The 23,078-nt window shown below is 45.6% G+C and overlaps 1 protein-coding gene and 1 long non-coding RNA gene across 3 annotated transcripts in view; one reads left to right on the forward strand and one right to left on the reverse strand.

Annotated features, from left to right (window-relative positions):
- LOC138516880 (uncharacterized) overlaps positions 1-23,078 on the forward strand; it is a 192,882-nt gene that overhangs the window by 135,332 nt on the left and 34,472 nt on the right. Inside the window, exon 3 of the mRNA XM_069632329.1 lies at positions 21,695-21,875. Coding sequence (XP_069488430.1) covers positions 21,695-21,875 — 181 coding nt within the window. The remainder of the gene's footprint in view (positions 1-21,694; positions 21,876-23,078) is intronic.
- LOC138516882 (uncharacterized) overlaps positions 1-23,078 on the reverse strand; it is a 215,808-nt gene that overhangs the window by 27,542 nt on the left and 165,188 nt on the right. The window lies entirely within an intron of this gene.

Consider the following 23,078-nt stretch of genomic DNA (forward strand, 5'->3'; position numbering starts at 1 on the left):
GGATGAACAATTTGTGAGAGCCCAGGAATGATTCGACGGTAGAAAGTAGCGACGCAGAGCACACTTTGTACTCCTTTCGTGGAAGTTGGTGAGAGCCACTGTAGGATTCTTCAACTTTCTGTGTGTCCATATGCACTCCCTGCGGTGTGAGCATGAAACCAAGAAATTCGCCTTCGGTCACATGGAAGAAACATTTTTCCAGCTTAGCATATAATTGGTGTTGTCAAAGCTTTTCCAAAACTGCTCAGACATTACCGACATGTTCTTCCTTGGAATTGGAATAGATGAGAATATCATCTATGTAGACTAGCACGCAAATGTCCGATAACTCACGGAGTACATCATTCATAAAGAATTGAAACACTGCAGGGGAGTTGCATAACCCAAAAGGCATGACTTGGTATTCGAAGAAGCCATACTTTGTGTGAAAGGCCGTCTTACATTCATCTTCTTTCTTTACTCTTACAAGGTGGTAGCCCCTCGCAAATCCAACTTGGTGTAAATCTGAGCATGTTTCACTTGATCCAGGAGCTCGGGTATAAGTGGCAAGGGATAGCTGTTTTTTACGGTAATCTGGTTGATCGCTCTGTAGTCAATACAGGTCCTCAAGTCCCCCTCCTTCTTAGGCACAAACAAGAGGGGCAAGGAGGCAGGAGACTTAGATTGGCGGATAAAACCATTTGCCAGATACTGATCCAGGTAAGTTCTAGGTGTTGGTTTTCTTGCTCTGTTAAGGCGTAAATCCGGCTGCAGGGAATTTGGTGTCCGGGTATGAGGTCTATTTGGCAACCATAGGATCTGTGCGGGGGCTAGATGTTAGCTTGTTCTTTTTGAAAGACATCCTGGGAACAGTGATATTCAGGTGGTAAGGTGCCAGTAAGGCCCAGCACGATACTCTTCTTGGGTCTTTGGTTGATGACGTCTTTGGTGTAACAGGTGTCAGAACAGTCTTGAGGAAAGGTCAGAACTCGTTTTCGCCAGTTGATTTTAGGATTATGGGTCTCTAGCCACGGCATCCCCAATATCATCTGGAACTGTGGGGCACCGATGTGATCAAAGATGATGTATTCTTGGTGTCCATCCGGCAACAGAAGCTTGACTTTCTCGGTGCATTATGTCATCGGACCAGATGATAACGGAGATCCATCCACTGACGTGACGTTTTCCGATTTCTGCTTTTGTTGAAGCATAAGGCCTATCTGTGTTGTCAGATCTTGGTCAATGTAGTTTCCTACTGCCCCACTGTCAATGTATGCCCCCAAGGCATGTATTTTTTATGGCGGTTTGTGATTTAACAAAATTACCCGAAGGACTAGATGTGAGGTCTGTGTTACGCTCACCTGGTATTCACGGGGACGCCACTCAGCCCTGGTTGGTTGATATGCACCTGGAACCCTCTCCCCGATCCCGGGTGGTGTCTTCGATGGAAGTCGAGCCTTGTTGAGGTATTAGGCGTGCTCTCCGTCCTGCCTTTTTAGGAGGGGTGCGTAGTCTCCAGTGGGCGTGGGCAACCGAGTTACTTCACTGGTGCGAGCCCATTCAAGTGTCTTTAAGGTAGGTCTTACTGCAGCAGTCTTTGGCCCTCATTAGGACCCTGGCGTTAAGGGGTTAACGGTGCCGTAAAAGGTGTCGGCGCCGTTAAACCCTTAATGCCTGATTACGAGGTACCTTTGCGGCTCCCGACCTTCACGGCTGGTTTGGACCAGCCGTTAAAGTAGGGACCCGCAAAGGGACTTTTGAGGTAATTACGGTACCGCAATTTGCGGTACCGTAATTACCACCTTCCCCAGTCCCATTGTGCCCTATAGGGCAAAAATGGGAATGGGGAAGGGCCAATGGTAAATGGGGAATTACCGCCCTGCCAACCTTGGAATGGGGCGCTATTTCCCCATTTACCATTGGCAGACTCGTTACAATACGGGCAGCAACAATGGTGCTAATAGCGCCATTGGTTAACAGCCGGTGTTGTAATGAGGGCCTTTGTATAATACTGTTCTTGCCTTCCTTTCTTTTTGTGGTTAATGTCTTTTCTTTCTCCCTAGGTGTGCAGGAGGTTCGGCGTGTCGTGCTGGTTGGATTGAGCACCTGCCGGTAATGGATGGCGCGAGATGCACGCTGCAATCCGGTAAGTAATGCGCTGTGCGCGGTGCTGCTTAGTCTTGTGTTTGCTAACCTGTGTTTCCTCTTTCTTTACAGGTCGCAATGTTCTTTCCAGGTGGGCGTGGTGTTCCAGACGATGCCGGGCCAAGAGGTGACTAGCCAGGTGAGGTTCTCGTGATGTTCGTGGCTTATGTCAAGCCATGAGTATACCTTTTCTAATGTTGTCTTTCACCCTCTCCTTTTCAGGTCGCTTCGTTCCGGTAAGTATGCGGTGCCCAGAAGTTGCAGTTCACAGGATAGACGGCCCTCAAGTAAGCAGAATCAGGAACGGATGTTGGACAGATGAGAGGATGGAGTTTGCAGGTAAGATTCTGTTAATGATGTTTCTTTTCTCCTCTGCAGGCTCATTTCTCCAAGGATTTCTAGATCAAGGACACTGGACACGGTGAGCGTTACGCTGCAGGCTGCAAAATACGCAAAGCGTGTTCTGTTGCTTGGGTGTGGTTTAAATAGCCTCCCAGCAAAGTAGTCCAGGTAAAGTAGTCCCAGGCACCACACCCAAACACTATACCGCATAGCTTAGTTCTTGGGAACTAGGCTATGTGAGTGCCTCCATGTTGACTGCACGCCCAAGGAAAAGTAGTCCCCATTCAAAGATGTTCTTCATACTGGATATGAGCCTGACGCCAGAGGCGCCAGGACTGACTCCAAGAGAGTCTTGGAAGAGGATGTAAGGCCTCTGAGGCCCTAATGGAACCCCAAACCCTGACCTTACCTGGCAGGTTGACTTTCCAGTTGGGGCTTGAGGTAAGGTCATGACAGTCTGTGTGCATTCCTTTTTCTCGCTTGACAAGTGGACCCCTACGCTTGTCGGGCATTGGAGTTTCCCGAGTCCAGTGTTTCTTCTTCTTCATCATTGTTTTTATCGGATGCCCCAACCATTTTCTTGGGAGGTTTCACTGGGCAGTTTCGGAGGAAATGGCCTGCTTTCCCACAATATAGACAAAGTTGTTGTTGTCTTCTTTTTTCTCTTTCTTCCTTGGTTAGCAGACTCTGTAACCCACCGATTTGCATTGGTTCCGAGTGTTCATGTGTTTTGGTGTGGGTCTCGGGGGGTAAAAAAAAAACGGTGTAGCAGCGTGGCTTATCCCAAGGCAAGGGAACCTGTCCTGCATGTGCCTGCAGCACCTGACTCACCAGTCCTCTCCCGAGTTACCATAAGATCCCACCTTAATGCACTGGTCTCTTGTCGTGAGGCATGTACTTCAGCCCGTAATTCCCCTAGTAGTTGGGCCAACAGATCTGCCTCAGAAGTTTCCATAACACCTAGGCAGAGATTTGTTGAGGCTTTGGGTTCTGTTACTCTCACCTGGTCTCTGCGGAGGCGTTGGGGCACGATTGCAGCCCTCCCTGGTGTTAGATCTCCCCCTTCTGGTTTCGTCCCCTGAGGATCAGCTATGGACGTGACAATTGGTGGCACTGCTCCTGATTAATGTGAATGATGAGCTCTCCGTCCTGCTACTTCTGGCAGGGGCGCTTGTTGGTGGAATCTAGTTCCTTCACTGATTACTGAGTACTAGTCCAGTCCAGCTGCGACTAAGTTCCTCTTTCTGCTTTCTCTCATGGCCCTCATTCCAAGGTTGGTGCTAGTCATGGCGCTATAAGCGCCATGACTAGCACCAATACCGGCACTGCCACCGACGTGGCGGTATGGGGACTTACCGGTCCATTCCGATCTTTGCGGGACTGGTAAAACCCCATTTTAAAAGCCATTCCCCATTCCCATTTGAGCCCCCATAGGGCTCAATGGGAAGGGGGAAGGCAGCAATAACGGTACCGCAAATTGCGGTACCGTTATTGACCCTGGTATTCCTTTGCGGGTCTCGTCCTCAACGCCTGCTAAAAGCAGGCGTTAAGGGAAGGACCCGCAAAGGGACCTCGGAATAGGGCGCAAAGTGATTACCGGCACCAATGTCATTACCGGTGCCCGATATCCCTTTGTGCCCGGGTCGTAATGACCCCCAATGTCTTTTGTCTTTCCCCTCTTTCTGCTTTCTTTCTTTTCCGTCTCAATGGCCCTCATTAGGACTCCGGCGTTATCCCATGGAGTCCGCCATGGAGAAAGGGGGAATTACCACCCCATTCCAAGGTTGGCAGGGCGGTAATTCCCCCTTTCTCCATGGCCCTTCCCCATTCCCATTTTTGCCCCATAGGGCTCAATGGGAATGGGGAAGGCGGTACTGTAATTGCCATCAAGGTCCCTTTGCGGGTCCCTACTTTAACGGCTGGTCCAGACCAGCCGTTCAGGTCGGGAGCCGCAAAGGGACCTCATAGTAAGGCGTTAAGGGGTTAAAGGTTTTACAGCGCCGTTAACCCCTTAAAGCCAGGGTCCTAATGAGGGCCAATGTCTTGATGTTATTGCTCTCAATGTGTTTGTTTTGCACGTGAATAACGTGTCTCTCTGTTGTCTCCCAAATAGGTGGAAATGTGGCCTAACAACGGTTGTGGAGGCGCGGAACGCGGCTGAGCGGAAGATGGATGTGACCGCAGTGTTCAGCAGCAGGTGAGAGATGGCTTTAGGGCAGGCGTGAGGTTTTAATGGCAGCGAGCCCTTAACGTAATGTCTGTTAAGTGTCTAGCCTTGTCTTTTGCCTTTTCTTTTCAGGTGCTGCGTGTTCAGATGGAGAGCGTCGTGCCACGGTGCCGGGATGATACTGTCAACGTTCCGGGGTTTTTGCCTGTGAGTCGCGTTGTCAGGAAGAAGATGTCTGCGCTCCAAGATGTTTGGAGGTCAGCCGCGGTGCCAGGAGGAAGATGTCTGCGCTCCGAGATGTTTGCAGGTGAGCCGCGGTACCAGGCGGATGATGTCCGCGCACTGAGATGATTGCAGGTGAGCTGCGGTGCCAGGAGGAAGCATTCAGATAAGAGCAGGACCAGTGACCTGCCATCTGCATCTCCAGTGACAAGCACAGATGCAGATGGCAGGATAATTCCAGGTGAGACTGTGAGTGTTACGCTGCACGAAGGTGCAGAAAAACGTGAAGCGTGTGCCTTGGGGTTGGGCTGGCTTTTATAGCTGAGCTCTTAAGGCCATGCCCCCTTAGCAAAGTTCTGCATGCCACACCCTGCCACTCCTAGAAGTTAGTAGATGCACGTGAAAATGCAGATGAAGCGGGAGACCACACCCGGACTAGTTACGCAAATGAGAGTTCTTGAGAGTATTCTTGCTCATAATAAAAGAGTTCCTGTTTATTCTAAGCACTTCTGCCCATAATGGAAATGTCCTGTTTAAATCCTTCCATGAGCCTGTTGCCAGGGCCGCCAGGACTGTGTCCAACCAGGCCCCCCATGTATAAATGTCCCAAAGGGACGTGCATGAACCATGATGCCCCCTGCTCCCTCCACTTGATGGTACCACTCTTGTGATACTGGGCAAGTGGCCATGACAATATAATATGGTCATTCTTCAAAATGAACAAACAATACTTTTATAAATTCATAATAAAAGTGATTTAACTCACTAAAAGTAGCATAATATTAAAAATATTACGTTTTACCAAATTTTTGACGTAAATAATTTTGCTCATTATAGTGACACTGAATTGTTTAGCATGAATTATAATTGATAAACATTGTATTGTCACTGGATAGGAAGCTTAGAATCCAAAAAATGATAAATCCAAATTATTTTCAGCTCACTGTTTTATCTAAAATTGAATCTAAATATGGACTAACTTAAGGTGGTTTACCAAAAAGGGTCCATTCCCTCGCAAACAGTCATACTTTCAGCTTGTGGCAAACATTGAGCAGTGTTTTACAATATTGTTATATGAGCAATAAAACATCAAACAATTAGAGCTCTCAATCACAAAACGTGACCAATCAAGACTACCGCCATTGGTGCAATGACGGGGACTAACTAAACAATTCACTCACAGCAAGTTTCGAAGCGTTAATCAACCGTTACCGGGGACAGCATTGAAAGCTAAAATGCTATGCAGATTTACAGCAAAATAACCTAAATAGTTAAACATACAGAAATGATCACACGATAAATAACTCAAATATTTTACTTGAGTGGAACTAATGATGATAGCATAGACAAGTCAATTAAGATGGTTCCTTAAACTATATATTGTGCCATTTCATTGTCTAAGTCATCACAAATGCCATAATTGTGTATAACTGGGGGGGTGGTAACCGCCGAAAAATTCAAACCATTCTCAAATTGTAGAATGTTATGTTGTATACAGGGAACTGTAATGGTGTTGAAAATAATCGCCCTATTCCCAACATGCAATTATTTGAAATTATTCTCACATTTTAAGAAAACAACAGAAGATATTAGAATCAATCATAACAACTGTTATACACCCCTTAATGTAGGGGACATGTGTTTATTACATGTATCATCAATGAAAATCAAATAAACATCATATCTACACAGGAAAAAATCATTGTCATTGTAAAATCAAATAAACATCATATATACACAAGAAAAAATTATTATCATTGTATGTAATCAAGGAAAGTAGACAATGTTTAGAACCAGGTTTACCCACATCTGAGACAAAACATGGGTTCTGAAATTGAATGAAAGACAATATTAAATTTACTAGGAGATTGCTTTCTGCTTCCAAGGGGACTTCCTCATCTCTAAATCCGTGCCATGGCACAGTGGGAGGTTGACCTAGGTCATCCTATAGAGGACCAGGCCTGGACAGATATTTGGTCCCGGGCACACTCTTCCTCAGCCTGCATCACCAACAGAGAGTGTGCGTACAAAATATTATTGCGCTGGTATTACTCCCCCCTGAGACTCCACCACATAAACAGCTCCCTGGATCCGGCGTGCTGGAGACAATGTGGACACTCAGGGTCTTTTCTTTATATGTGGTGGACATGCCCGCAAGCCCAACAATTTTGGGGACAATGCTTGGACACTATTGAGGACATTACCCAAACGGTGCTCCCCCTAGAGCCTGAACCCATTTTGCTGGGCACCCCAAACCCAGGAATATATCCAAGGTCAGGGCTCAAAGCCAAGCTCCTGTCCCAATGCCTTCTAGCAGGAAGAATAACAATTTCCCGCTCTTGGAAAACCAGAGAGGGACCCCTCTTGTCCATATAGTGGATCAAAATGTGGGATATCCTTATCGCAGAAAAGGTGACAGCGGCGAAGGCAGGGACTCTCCATCGTTTTCAGAATGTGTGGGGCCCATTTCTTGACTATGATCAAAAATTCCCGGCTCTCACATATAAGCCTCAACAAGCTAAGCGGTTTCTGGTGTTAGGGAGAATTCTCTATTTAGGCTGAATTTTCTAACCTAGTGAGTCCCCCAGCAGCTTTCCTGGATTTCTGGAGTTTGTTTTTTTCTCCTGCCAAGAGTGAGACTCTTTTTCTCCCACTCTTGGACATGATTTATGGTGTTTCTTTGACTGTTAATGTGTTTTATGGACTATGAGGTCCTTTACTCCTTGGGGTCTCATGTGTTTTCACTGCGTGTGTTACACAGCACCCTCCGTGCAGTGATGCAGGGGTGTCATAGTGACACCCCACCATAGACTCCATACCCTGGGACTGACTACTGTCTCCCAGGGCATGTAAAGTCACCATTGGCTTTACTAGTCCCAAATTATTAACAGAAACCAGTACAAACCATCATATTGTGGACGTACTGGTCGGGGCAATTCGATTGCCCTGGGGTCTGTTAGTCGAGGGGGCACGTCTCTGTCCCCCCTGCTCGAGTTTTGGCTGGTGGCAGTGGATACTACCTTTTATATTCAACCTCGAATATATTCCTATGGGATTTTCCCATTGTTCAAGGCTACCAACTTTAATTATTTAATTCTCATAGCCTCGAACACACAGCCGGGTTATTTAATTAATATTAATTCTCCGGTTGGTATTTTTGCCAGGACTCTATTTGAAAATGGTGTTTGTGTTCTCTTCTGTGACTCCAACCCAAGTTGAGCCCTTTGTTCCACGTTTTGGCGGGCTTCTCCACAGAAGCCTCCAAAAGTGGTGCCACTCTGTCTGGGTACCACAGGGGGTGTGGGAGGGGGTTTAGGCACCCTGGACTAAGTTACCTTGGTAACTCAAGTCGCACTCTTGTGTGATTGGCCCAAGTGGTGAGACGGCCAGCTCACCACTTAGCATGTTTGATTGACAGCTAGGCTGAGTGAATGGAGGTGTGCTGCATAAAAGCAGGGCTTTGGGGACTGGAACTTCAGAAGTCGCCACAGGACCTGAGAATCCGACGAGGGAGAAGCTGAGCCGACCTACCACGACGACACCACCGGTGGAGCCCTGCAGAACCGACTCACCACTTCCCGATGACAGGGAAGATCTCCCGGCTGGAGAGGCTTCTTCCCCTGACTGGTGGGCACAACCAGTTTACCTTCTTCTCTTCGCACCCCCAACCGGCTAAGTGGTCGAATTGCCCGTGCCAAGCACCCCGGCAACCGGATAGCCACTTACCACTGGACCGCGAACTAAAGGACCGCTCCTTTCACCTGAGAAACTCTGCGGCTGGTTTCTTCCCTGGCAGAGCAACGGACCCCTGTCTTCCTCCTCAATGAGATCCTCTCTTCCCCCGGACGAAGCACCGACTTGCATCCGCTACCAGGAACAACTGCCCCCGCTGGAGTATTCTCACCACTTTAAGGTACCTTGTCCGTCAGGCCTCCCTTTCTAAAGATTGCTACAAGGTAATAATAACCCCTTAACCTCTGGACTGGGCTGGCTGCCTTGACCTTCTAACTGGTCCCTTTCTTTGGTCCAACTCCTTTTTGAACCTTTACAAGACTCTTGTGCACTGTAACTGTGTGACCTTGGACACAATTCGTTTGATCCTCTTAAAGTGGATCCGGCCTACTGACTCTAAACTCACAGTGTTACTTGCCTTCCTCTCTTGTTGTGTTCATGAAAAAGTGTTGGGATCTGTTCCAATTTATTCTCTGCTTTTCTCTCCCTTTTTTTAAACAAATTATTAGAGTGCCATCTACCTTAAGCGCTCACGGTGTCTGAAAATAAGTGGGGCTTTACTTAAGACTTGTCTAATATTCTTTGAAGGGAGTGTATATCTTTTAGTGACCGTGTTTTTGGATTGCTTACTATTAGTGCCTGTGTGTTTTTCTAGATTTGGTTTTAAATAAATAATTATACCTCTTTTACACCAAGCCGTGGTCAGTGTTTACTTGTTCTACTATGTTCTTTTGACCTATTGTGAATACTCTGTATACTGCCTAACTCTTCTTGAGGGAAGTCTGACTGCTCAGCCACAGCTACCAAGTGAATCTGTGTTGTACAGACTGCTACCAAGTGGGTTTACTTCCAAACACCTGTAGTCCTAAATCTTTTGCAGTGGTCCCAGAGGGAACTGCACAGGTTTCTGCCTAACACTGGTGTACAGCAGTGGGATTTGTATTGAGTATACACTTTAGAGTGCTTTTTGAACACTTTAGGACAACTAACCACAGAGCTTAGCACTAAAAAGCTAATTTTCTAACTATGTCTGCTATGGAGAGTTATACCCTAGAATCATTGTCTGCCAAAACTGCTGATTGCTTAAAAGTATTGTGTAGACATAAGAATCTTTTTGAGAAGGGCAAGAAAATGGAACTTATAGAAAGATTGTTAGAAAACCAAAGCCTGGGTGGTACAGAGGAATCTACCCTCCCCCCCAGCAAATGTAGAAAACAGTGATGGTATTGATCTGAATCAAAGTCTTGATAATGAGTCAGAAGAGGAAAGTGAACCTAATGAATTTAGCCACTCTGAGCCTCTGTCTGCCTTACCTACTGTACCTACTGGGCCTATACCAGGTCCTACATGTAACCCTGCTTATTTTGAACTTGAAAAAATGAAGCTCGAATTAGAGTACAAACGTTTTATTGCTCAATCTGAAAGAAACCAAGAGCGAGAGTTCAGAAGAATGAATGCCCAGGCTGAGCAGAAGCAAGCTGAGTTAAGACTCAGAGAAATAGAGCTTAATCATGAACTAGAAATGAAAAAGTTGTCTGTAGAAAATGCTTCTCTCTCCTCTGGTTCGTCTAGGAGTTCCAGTCCCAAAAGACCCCGGATGCCTAAGGAATTAGTGGGTATGTATGAACCTAAGTTGGATGTGTTGGATTGGTTAAAAATGTTTGAGTATAATCATGGGCTCCAGGACATAACAGGGAATGAGTTACTTCCCTGGTTGTTCTCTAGGCTTCCACCTGTTGCAACTGATGTGGTAATGGAGTTGGGGGAAGTGGATAAGAAGGATTATGAATGTGTAAAACTAGCTTTGATAGCTAGATTTGGGAAGACCCCTTCCCAGTACCTTAAGAGGTTTAGGACCCTCAAAAAGCATGATGGTACCCCTTGGGCTACCTGAGTGAGTGAGTGTTTGAAAAACTTAGAGGGATGGAGTAAGGGTTACAAGGTGAACACTTATGAGGGAATGAGAAATCTTGTGATGTTGGAGTCAATTTATGATGCCTGCTCTCCTGAGCTCCGACAGCACTTGCCTGATTCAAAGTAATTAGATTCCAGGAAGCTAGCTAAGGCTGCTGACTTGTGGGTTGCCAACAGGGCCACTCACAAGGATTCAAGGGTCACTCAGAAAAAGGATGAGGGAAAGAAGCCACCAAAAGGGAACCAAGAGATTTCTAATACCTTCCAACCCAAAGAGGGCCCCAAACAACAAAATAACCAGGGTAAGCCCCAAGGTAAACCACAACAGACTAGAGTACCTTCTGGTCACAAACCAGAAGGAGGTCAGGCCAAGCCACCCTTCCAGAGAGCATTTGGAACATGCTATCTCTGTGGGGCAACTGACCACATCAAAGGAGAAGGAGATCCCTGATGTAAGGGTAAACATACAGGGATCAGCACAGTCTCCTTAGCCTTCACCCCTGAGGAGGAAGTCCAAATGGCTTGTGCTAATTTTGAAGTCTTTGCTGAAGAACCTTTGTGTCTTCAAACAAGTGTAACAGTTGAGTCCATGGGTCTGGTTAGTGATCAGAATAGGAGTGTGTACAACTCCATACCAGAAAACTCTAAAGTTTATTATATGGACAGTGTTCTTGTCAATGGCCAGGATACTCCTGCCAGGCGAAACTCTGGGGCCAGCAGAACAGTAGTGGATGAAAGCTTTTTCAGGCCTGAGGATGTTGCTAAGGAACCCAAAGGTCCCACTAAGATGTCTGGAGGCCCTGCCCAAATGGTTCCAATTCTACCAGCCCTCATTCAGTGTAATGACATGACAGTGTTGATTCCTGTCAGTGTTCAGACTGAGGTGCCTGGGAGAGTCCTGTTGGGGAATGATCTAAGAACTCTAGGAGTAGTATCCAGTACCCCCAGTCCTCCCAGTATAGAGACCCAGAACCAAACCAAATTGGCTAGAGAGGCCACCTTAAGGAGCCACTCTAAGCCTGTGGAAACCTCTACTGAGAACACCACTTCAAGCACTGGTGTTGGTAAGTTGACCTCTGACCCAGGCAAATTTCAGGCTAACATGTTAGGGAAATGGGAGCCCCAACCAAGCTCCATCATTGTTCCCCCATTATAGAGTCTGTGACTCCACCTGCTTCTGAGGAAGAGGTGGATAGACCTACTGGAACCCTAACTAGGCCTAAGAGAACTGGTAATTCTCAGTGCTGGTGGAAAGCCAGAAAAGAATAGTTTAAGGCCAAAAACCTTCAGACTGTTGGACCTTCCACAGAAGACTCCAACCCAATTCCTAGTCTTAAGGGGGAAACTCCTAAAGTAGGTAAAGGTAGATCTAAGAGGAAGGAGCAGCATGTACCTTGCTTATCTCTATCCCCTCCAACCAAGAGGCCTAAAACCCAACCTTCTCCCAACAGAGAGGTGGTGAGAACCTCTGGAGGCCCCTCTAGATCTAAGGGCATCCTTTATAAGGACCCCTTAAAAAAGCCTAACACAGGTTCAGAAGTTGTACCAACTTCTGAGGGACTGGTCAACCAGATCCCCTATAACTTTAAAAAGACTGATGTTCCTCAAAGGGTTTGTAGGTCATATAGCTTACAAAGGAAAACCTTTGATTTGACCATAGGACAAAGGTCAAGGTGTCACCACCAAAATGCTGATGGTCTCTCTAGGATGTATGTCTTCGACTAGAGGTATGAGATTCATCCAGGAGTGGATTAAATCCTCCTGTCCCTTAGTCTCAGGGGGTGGGGGCGAGTGTTAGGGAGAATTCTCTCTTTAGGCTGAATTCCCTAACCTAGTGAGGCCCCCAGCAGCTTTGCTGGATTTCTGGAGTTTGTTTTTTTCTCCTGCCAAGAGTGAGACTCTTTTTCTCCCACTCTTGGACATGATTTATGGTGTTTCTTTGACTGTTAATGTGTTTTATGGGCTATGGGGTCCTTTACTCCATAGGGTCTCATGTGTTTTTACTGTGTGTGTTACACCGCACCCTCCGTGCAGTGACACAGGGGTGTCATAATGACACCCCACCATTGACTCCATACCCCTGGACTGACTACTGTCTCCCAGGGCATGTAAAGTCACCATTGGCTTTAGTAGTCCCAAATTATTAACAGAAACCAGTACAAACCATCATATTGTGGATGTACTGGTCGGGGCAATTTGATTGCCCCGGGGTCTGTTAGTCGAGGGGGCATGTCTCCGTCCCCCCTGCTCGAGTTTTGGCTGGTGGCAGTGGATACTACTTTTTATATTCGGCCACAAATATATTCCTATGGGATTTTCCCATTGTTCGAGGCTACCAACTTTAATTATTTAATTATCATAGCCTCGAACATACCGCCGGGTTATTTAATTAATATTAATTCGCCGGTTGGTATTTTTTGCCAGGACTCGATTCGAAAATGGCGTTTGTGTTCTCTTCTGTGACTCCAACCCAAGTCGAGCCCTTTGTTCCACTTTTTGGCGGGCTTCTCCACAGAAGCCTTCAAAAGTGGTGCCACTCTGTCTGGGTACCACAGGGGGTGTGGGAGGGGATTTAGCACCCTGGACTGAGTTACCTTGGTAACTCAAGTCGCACTCTTGTTTGATTGGCCCAAGTGGTGAGCCGGCCGGCTCACCACTTAGCATGTTTGATTGACAGCTAGGATGAGTGAATGGGGGTGTGATGCATAAAATCAGGGCTTTGGGGACTGGAACTTCAGAAGTCGCCACAGGACCTGAGAATCCAACGAGGGAGAAGCTGAGCCGACATACCACAACGACACGACCGGTGGAGCCGTGCGGAACCGACTCACCACTTCCCGACGACAGAGAAGATCTCCCGGCTGGAGAGGCTTCTTCCCCTGACTGGTGGGCACAACCAGTTTACCTTCTTCTCTTCACACCCCCGACCGGCTAAGTGGTCGAATTGCCCGTGCCAAGCACCCCGGCAACCGGATAGCCACTTACCACTGGACTGCAAACTAAAGGACCACTCCTTTCACCTGAGAAACTGCGCGGCTGGTTTCTTCCCTGGCAGTGCAACGGACTCCTGTCTTCCTCCTCGACGAGATCCTCTCTTCCCCCGGACGAAGCACCGACTTGCATCCGCTGCCAGGAACAACTGCCCCCGCTGGAGTATTCTCACCACTTTAAGGTACTGTGTCCACCAGGCCTCCCTTATTAAAGATTGCTACAAGATAATAATAACCCCTTAACCTTCTGGACTGGGCTGGCCGCCTTGACCTTCTAACTGGTCCCTTTCTTTGGTCCAACTCCTTTTTGAACCTTTACAAGACTCTTGTGCACTGCAACTGTGTGACCTTGGACACAATTCGTTTGATCCTCTTAAAGTGGATCCGGCCTACTGACTCTAAACTCACGGTGTTACTTGCCTTCCTCTATTGTTGTGTTCGTGAAAAAGTGTTGGGATCTGTTCCAATTTATTCTCTGCTTTTCTCTCCCTTTTTTTAAACAAATTATTAGAGTGCCATCTACGTTAAGCGCTCACTGTTGTCTGAAAATAAGTGGGGCATTACTTAAGACTTGTCTAATATTCTTTGAAGGGAGTGTATATCTTTTAGTGACTTTGTTTTTGGATTGCTTACTATTAGTGCCTGTGTGTTTTTCTAGATGTGGTTTTAAATAAATAATTATATCTCTTTTAAATCAAGCCCTGGTCAGTGTTTACTTGTTCTACTATGTTCTTTTGACCTATTGTGAATACTCTGTATACTGCCTTACTCTTCTTGAAGGAAGTCTGACTGCTCAGCCACAGCTACCAAGTGAATCTGTGCGGTACAGACTGCTACCAAGTGGGTTTACTGCCAAACACCTGTAGTCCTCAATCTTTTGCAGTGGTCCCAGAGGGAACTGCACAGGTTTCTGCCTAACATCTGGATAGCGGAGACACCTCCGAGAGCGGGTGCGAGACATGGGAGGTGCTGACGCCCGGGTTCGTGACTAGGATGGACATGCGTGATGGGGAGGCGGAGGGGAGGTGGTGTGTTCATAATGTGAATAAAGGAGTCAGAAAGGTCACAGTAATGTACAACTGTATTTGTTTCCTGCCTTGTTCAAAAATAAACATATTTAAAAAAAATAAAAATAAATAAGCCATGCCTTGATGGCATTGTGGCCGCTTGGATCACACAATTATAAAGCCACAGCAATTCGATATCACATTAGTGATGACAAGAATTCTGTGTGTTAGTGTGTGGTCTGAGTGTCTCCAAGGCTGCGATGTAGCACTAGTAGGATGCTGCCTTTTTATTCTCCTCCACAAAGGGAAACCTTATTCACAGGGCACAGGGACATGCTCCAGGAGACCTCCTGAGAATTGATAGTTCATATTCACCACTGAGCTAACAACGCTATGCTCACACCAGGCTGCTGATGACAGAAGTCCATTTGAAGTCAGTAGGGATGTAAAGAGGGTGGAGTTAGACCAGCCAGAAGGCAGTGTTGGGATTAGAGAGGCGTTCCACCATCTTGGCTTCTGTTAGGGCTCTCTATCACTTCCTGTTCACCCGTTTCTTGCAGGTAAGGCATTTTTAATGTTATGTCAAAAAGCAAAGGGCACTTGTTACAATCACCTTGACTGAACTCCGGCTTTACAGCAGGCCTATTTTCATACCATTCCCCTGAGATATTTTGCCTTTATAAGGAAGGGGGAGCCCCTTTTTCCTTGATTCGCCTCTGGACTCTTACATGGGCAATAAGGATTAACTAGGCATCTGTTGGGAATATAGCCTGCTGCAAACTACTCTGCCATAGAAGTGAAGACGGAGGCATCCACGGCACAGGTGAGCTCTCTTCCCTAATCACTCCAAGGGAGCACTGAGGGTGAACAGTTGTTGGGCCAAGGCGTTTCTGCTGAATGCTCTGGAATAAGGACCCTATCCACTGGAATTGAAGGCTCCCCTGTAGGTGCCAGCCAAGATCCCTGGAGTCGGAGGTATGTTTAGTGGGAGCAGTTTTCTGGCATATATTGTGGACAACATGACAACAAATATACATTCCTTAAAACACTGGACAACAAACTTGAATTAGTGTTACCACTTTTCTGTTTTTAAATGGACACGCTATAAGCCTGATATTATTATGAAGATCATGTGTGTACCTCACTAGTGAGGCCAACCAGGCAATAGTTGCACTTGACCCAAAATAACTTGAGAACGGCCTCACGCATTACTGATATGAGCCCAGGCGTGATACACATGGGAATGTCGTTAGCTTATTATTTTCTGAGTTAGCAGTGGACCTATATGATGCCTTTGTCAATATTTGTCTCTGAAGCTATCGAATTCCTTTCATTGTTCCTGACAAGAGACTAGGCACGTTAGACAACCATTCACTTAAACTCCCACTTCTACTGTCACAACTCCTTATTGCCTCTTCTCTGACTTTCCATTGTATTGCAATTCTCCCAACGTATGGTGCATGGTTGTGCTCTGTTGATTTTTACTATCAATCCCTCCACCTCAGTCGCTCATCACTTTCACCTCTTTTTAAAGTATTCTCTATATTTGCAACACGTTTCTCTTCTTTCTAGTGTTCCTTTAAGAAGGCAGCGCCTTCCATAGAAATGTATGTTCGACGTTCAGACTTTTTTTTAACTGCAATTTTTCTCAAAATATAAAACACTTTTTCAATCACGTGCAATGCCGCTCCTACATGTTTTTCTCTCATCCTCTCTATTATTCCTCTCCTGAGATTTTTTTCGAGCCTCTCTTGCATTTAGTCAACGTCATTTCTCTGCCTTCCTCGGTCAGATCACTGCTGGTAGTTTATCACCAATATGCAAAACTGTCACCTTCCCCCCTCCTTCCACCGTGTGCTCACCCCGTATTCTAGACTCGCCTCCTTAACTCCCTGCCTCCTAATGAGGTAGGACAGCAACCATTTCACTGGCCCATCGGAAATATACATTCGTTATTTTTATTGTTCAGGCACTATAAAACAAGCTGCAATATCTTACCACCGAAGTACTTGTAGACTATGTAAAGTAGCAAGTGGAAACCTTGTACAACTCGTTGGTGGAAAGTAATGAGAATGCGCCTAGAGACCTGTCTGTTGCCGCCTCCAGTTGGGGAGTGGTCTATTTTTTAGCCGGCCTCTCCTTCAGTATTTGCTGCTGTATGGTGGCCCTCCACCGTATGCTTCTTGTGTCAGTAATAATTGCGATTCTGGTTTGAGGACGCAGGTCCACTCCTTTCAGGAGATCTGAGCCTGGAAGGCCTGAGAGGTCAGCATCCAGGGCTTGTGAATGTGAGACACCAGAGGATGTAGAATCTTCCAGGGGAACAGAGCCACTCATCCTACAGCATTGTTCTAACTGAGGATCTCTTGAGCACTGCCATCAAGAACCCTTATCCATGGGGGGAGCACCTTCCCCGTTCTCGTGGAGAATTGATCCCCTATAAAAGTCATAGTTTACACGGGTCCCATATGGGGCTTCCCCCAGTTTATCGAGAATACCCATCTAATGAGGGTCTGGCATGTCCTCTGCCCCTGAGCCTGCACAAGGTCCCTGGATGCCGAACGTTTTAACCAGTCGTTTAAGTATGGTAATAGTGTGATGCTCTCAAGATGACGCAGAGCTACCAGCAGGGCCAAGAGCTTGGTAAAGATCGTTGGCGCTGTTCACAGGCCAAAAGGAAGAACCTTTAACTTAAAAACAGCCCTGCCCTACAGAAAATCTGAGGAATTTCTGGTGAGAGCCCCTGATTTAAACATGGAAACAAGCCTCCTGTCGCTCTATGGTCTCCAGCCAATCCCTGCTGATCCTCAAAGGCAGAATCTTCTGCCTTGTCTCCATCTTGAAGAGGGTCTTGATAATGAACTGGTTTAGACCCCTCAGATTCACATATAATCTGATTTTTTTTATTGAAGATGATTGAGTAACAGCTCTGACCCATCTCTGCCAGAAGCATTGAACTCACTTCCTCCTTATCCACAAAATGTTGGATTCCCAGCTGCATGGCTCTCATCTTGGATCTCTTGTAAACTTTATCTTGTAGCCCGCCTGACCAGATTTCCACATCACTATGTTTAACCAGGCTCTGTCACTAACTGTCTGGTTACATGTTTTTCTGGCCAGGTTATGAGTGTTAAGCTTTCTATGGCAGACTGCAGATGTCCACCTAAAAGGTGCTTTGTCCTTTTTCTTGAGCACACCCACATGCGTGTACACTTTTGATACCTTGGGCCTCATTCCTAGTCTGGTGGGTTGCCGCCAGACTCGGAATGAATTACCGGCACCTGACTTTTTCCGCTAACACCGGGGGCTTTCAACCCCGCCGGCCGGCAACTCAGGCGCCAGCAATTTTTTAAAATCCCCATTCCCATAGAGTCCTATTGGACTCTATGGGAATGGGGACACGGGAGCACCGGAACCGTTAACAACAGTGCTGGTGCTTCCGTGACAAGTGTGCCTACCGTGGTGGCTGCGCCCAGCAGGGTCAGACCTATCGGGCACAGCGACTCTGGCAGGCAGATTTGTAGTTTGCCGTTCCGGAAACAACGGTGCACGGCACTGTTGTTGCTGGACCGGCAAACTTATATTGAGGCCGCTTGTGTACTTTGTTTTCAAGGTATCCCAAAACAGTTTGCTTTCCTCAAAGGTAAGCTTAAGAGCAATCGATTTCTGTGATCCAGTGGGTCTCGTCTATAATGGGCTCTCGTCCATTTGTAAAGGTGCTGAGCCAGCCCATTGTCAACAATGAGCGGTCCTGCAGATGCGTTCTGCAGCTGAGGGATGACTCCTGGACTGCTTTAAACTGTCAAAGGGAAAGTTGGTTTGCCTTCGAGCGTTTCTGTTCCCCTGCGCACATGTCCAATAGACCTTGCAAGGCCCAGGACATTTTGCTTTCCCTGTTTTGTGTAGGCCGGGGAATTGCACCTCTGAATGTGTGCGTGGGGACACTCCCATGTCTCCCCTCTCATTAAGATAGTTGGGGTGAGAGGGGAATGTTAACGCTCCAGCTGCTTCCCATGTGCAGTAACCATGGAGAACTCTTTGCCTCCTGTTCGTTTTGTGCAGGAGCCACTTTTTTCAATGGTGGCCATCTTTGTTGATAGTCTTGTTAAGGGAAATTCGGCAAATGCAATACACACAAAACCCATTTCCGTTAAAAAAAAATGCTAAAGCAAGACAGGCACCCTGGAAGGAGACATGGGGTGCAATATGTCATTTACCCCAGTGCTGGCAGTGTTGTGTCCCTCGAGCCTCGCCGAAACCGGTAGCTAAAGCTATATTAAACTATTTGACTCAACATCTCTAACCAACATTTAATATGGTAGAGATGGGTTATTTCAATTTCAAGGATCCACTTAACAAAGTCACCCTTCCTGTCACCGCAGTTGGATTGGTGAAAACATACACACAGCACTCACTAATTTACAAAAGCTAATCTTCACCTGTGTGAGCATAACGTCCCAAACAAGTGAACTACTAACAAATTGATTTAAAAATTATGAGACGGATGCAGCTACAATGCTCATGGTCCAGCTTTCCAGTTTTGGCTGCCAAACACTGGAACTCACTTCCACCTGCCCTCAGAGTGGAAGAATCAGACTGGATCTTCCGCAAAAACCTCAAAACTTGGCTATTCACATACATCCACCCCACAGTCCTCTATTGCAGCCCGCCGGCATCATTTTATAATGTATATATATATATATATGGCCCTGGTTTAATATATGAATTTGCCCAGCAATCTGCAACAGTGTTACCATGCGTGCAACTGCATCTTCTGTAGTTATGCCTATGCATTAATACAGCAAAACAGCTTCATAGCTGTTCACCAGGACTGTAATGCCAATAAAGTTCTCGTCTGCACCTATGCCTTTGTCCAACTTGGGCCCATGCAACTGGTAAAAGCGCCCTGATGCCCACGGGTGTGTGTGTGCTCTACAAATGTAATTACTAAATAAATAAATAAATAAATGGAGTGAAGCAGCTTTGATCTGAATGCAATGGTCACTCAGATTTTAACACCAACCTGCTGAAAACTGTACAGTAACAATTAACAGTCTCTAAAAGAGAAATTAACAGTACAGTACACATGATTTCTTGTCAATAATTCTTGTCAAGAATAAAACATTATTTTGCCCAACGGCAACTTTTCTTCCATGGTAAGAAAATATAGGATTACCGTGGGACATGCTGTTTATCTGGCTGGTGTCTCCTAAATAAACTTAAGCTAACTACCCTCAAAACAAACTTTAGGGATTTTTGGCCCTTTGTTTACTATAAAAGTGTTGTAGTCTCCCAATCGACTGCTCATTACATGAGCAACGATTTTCATTAGTTTCCAGTTTCTTGAATTTCCCTACTTCTAGTTGAGAAAAGGGCACAAAAATATCTTTATCTTAATAACACATGTCAAATCAAATATTCATGATTCTGAGGATACAGCTGAAAAATGTTGCATGTTATGGTCAACATGTTTTGATATGCAGTACACAAAAGGATGCTTTTTTTAATCATTGTGTTGAGGAACTATTTGGGGGACAAATGCAGTTCTCCATTAAATATAGTCGGTTTTAGTTGCAGCAGATGTCTGTGGTGTTACGATTGTTATTTTGTGATGAGACAACCCACATTCAAGATCTGAATAAGGCATATGAAGGCATTGTTACTGTGCACATACTCACACACTTGCATTCACACACTGAACATTGTCAGGTCATGCGAATTTATAATGAGGGTGGGCCAGAGGCATTCTGCCATACGCAGTTTGTGTCATGTGATAGACTTCTAAGCTGCTGGACTGCAGCGCGCTGCCAAACGCATAAGAGCAAAGGCTCTAAGCCTGACCTATGGGAGGTCCACGGCCTCCTTAGCACCCACACTGCCAAGCAGGGCACCTTGTCACAAGATGTAACTTAATGCTTCACATAAACCCACTCACTGCAAGTACACCAGCACGACCCAGACATGCTCAGGTTGCTAATGCGCCCTAAAGCGCCCTGTCCATGCATCCACACGCTGCACAAACACATGCCCACTGCACATACATGATCATATAGAACCACAAAATGGGCACATACATATCACACGTATGGACACCAGGCACATGGTCACACGCTGCACGCACATACACCCATACAAGAAACATACAACCATAAAATTAACTGTGTGCATTAAACAGTGCATATAAAAATGACAAATCAATATCCTAGCCTTCCAGGAACCATGCACGGATCTGCACGGAGGCCCCTCATCTTGAGGACGGCCTCATCCCTCTCCGGAAACTCTCCCTCCCTTTGGGGTCCCTGATACACTGTTGGTTGGTAGGATTACTCTCCTGCAGTATATTTCTAGCTCAGTATAGCTCCAACACAAAAGTATTCTAATCTGGCTAATTAAGTCATTCTTTTATTCATGGTTCAGCCTTTGCAGATAACAAGTAATCACAACCGCTCATATAAGGCTTGGATCGTGGTAGCAAACACTTTTAAAATGGATTGGACAGACCATTGCACCTGGGAATATAAAGCACTAAAATCACTAAACACTAAGCTATTTTTACTCAGCATTAACCCAGCAATGCACCTTTCTCTTTGTTTCTATCAAGTTGCACTGAAGCTCATTCCTGTCGCTCTGGGAAAGCCTCATAAATGTGCAAAAATGTACAACCCATCAACCATCAAAGATTTACTTGGGGTTATTCACCCCATATCAACAACAACCAACTTGTATTCCAGCTCATCATTTCAACATTCACAATACAGTGTTTACAATATAGAGTGGACACATTATTTTTGGGGAGTTAAACTTGGCCAAAATTTAACATGAAAGCAAATATGATTCAAAATGAAGAAAATACATTTACCGTGACCATGATTTTGAGCCAGACCTTATTTAAGTGGTAGGTCCTGCTCACTGAAGTACTAATACAATAAGAGCAGAGCTAAAGCGTGACTAGAATATCATTTATCAGGCATCTGCAACTGTGGCTCTCCAGATGCTGTTGACTACAATTCCCATGATCTTTCACCATTGGATATGCTGGCTACGGGTGATGGGTATTCTAGTCCAAATCATCTCGAGAGCCAATAGTTGCAGACCCCTGATTTAGGTGAATATTGCTACCGCTTGGTACTACCTAGGATTTTCACGATAACATTCAAGCACATTGTAACTACAAGCTCTACCTCTGCTCACTCTAGGGTTGAAAAAACATTGGTCGCTGAGAGCTCGTTTTCACACCAGCATGGATTTGAAGTAGTCGCCGGATCTGAACTTACTGTTGAATCTGGTGTCCCATTCATTTCGAAAGGTTCAATCAAAGTGACCGTCAGTGCAACCACCCGCCACGACTGGAATTTCACTGAAACTAATAGAATTGAGGTAAGGAATATTGCGTTGCTGTAATCATGCGATCCAGTTTTCTGCAATTTTATACAAATTTATATTTTGCCATGTTAGCCTTAGTCTGCAAACTCTAAAAATAATCTCAAGTAATTGAATTCATCTGGATCATTGGGAAACCTGACATCATGATGACACATAGGCCCTGGCGTGATGTGTGTGCGTAGGTGTTGAGTGGAATTTAGGGTCCGGACCTGCACCACTACCTTCCCAGAACTAGAAATCAGGTACTTGGCTAGCTCCCTTGGCCTCCGTAGTGGAAGCTATGGTTGAGCAGTTTCCGGTTCTGCGGCTCAGTGGACTAATGCATCCACTACAGGGGTCTGTGTTTAACCTCATGGTCAGGTTTGAATCCTGGCAGGTAGGCTCAGTCCTACATCCTTCCAAGGTCGATAAAATGAGTACCATTAAGTTGGGCAACAAGAAACATCTGTTATCTAACAATAGTGCCATGATGCCCCTCTGGGGATGAGTGTGCGCTCTACAAATGTATCTGTTATGTAATGTTATGTTTCAGGAGTAGCCCTCAAGAGGAGAGTTAGGACGAAATATTTACATTGAAAAAATAGGTGTGTGTGTGTGTGTGTGTGTGTGTGTATATAATATATATTATTTATTCAAGGAAAACACTTTAGTTGCAGGGAGGTTAAGGTGAAAACTTAACACAATGCAACCCCTGAAATTCAGTTAGAGCCACCTTAACTTCACAACCCATGTTGGATACTAAAGATGACTTTTACTTTGTACAGTATGCGTTTTATTTCAATTTTAACATGTTCATCACTTACAAAAGACCCACAAAAAGAATAATGCATGTATCCACCTGGTTTCAAGCAAATGTTAAATTTTGTTTGTTTGTTTTATTCACTTTTTATGCACACCAGACCCTGGGGTAGCAGGGCGCAGCGATAAGAAAATGCGAAGCTTACATGGTTACAATAATGGCCTGAAATCACAAATAATTACATAATATACAATGTACAAGGAATGGTCAAATTGGAATTGCATAAAATATACAGTGGAGATAGATGCAAATGATTACAGTGGGATATAGATGACAGTTCAGCTGAGGTCAGTAGAGGTTAGGAGATGAATAACATTTTTTCTGAAACGAAGGAAGGGCAAATCCACTCTTAAGTCTTGTGACAGTGAATTCCAAGTTTTTTCAGCCTTTACAGGGAA

Source organism: Ambystoma mexicanum, chromosome 6q, assembly GCF_040938575.1.
Source record: "Ambystoma mexicanum isolate Mex_15411 chromosome 6q, UKY_AmexF1_1, whole genome shotgun sequence".
Classification (NCBI taxonomy): Eukaryota; Metazoa; Chordata; class Amphibia; order Caudata; family Ambystomatidae; genus Ambystoma; species Ambystoma mexicanum.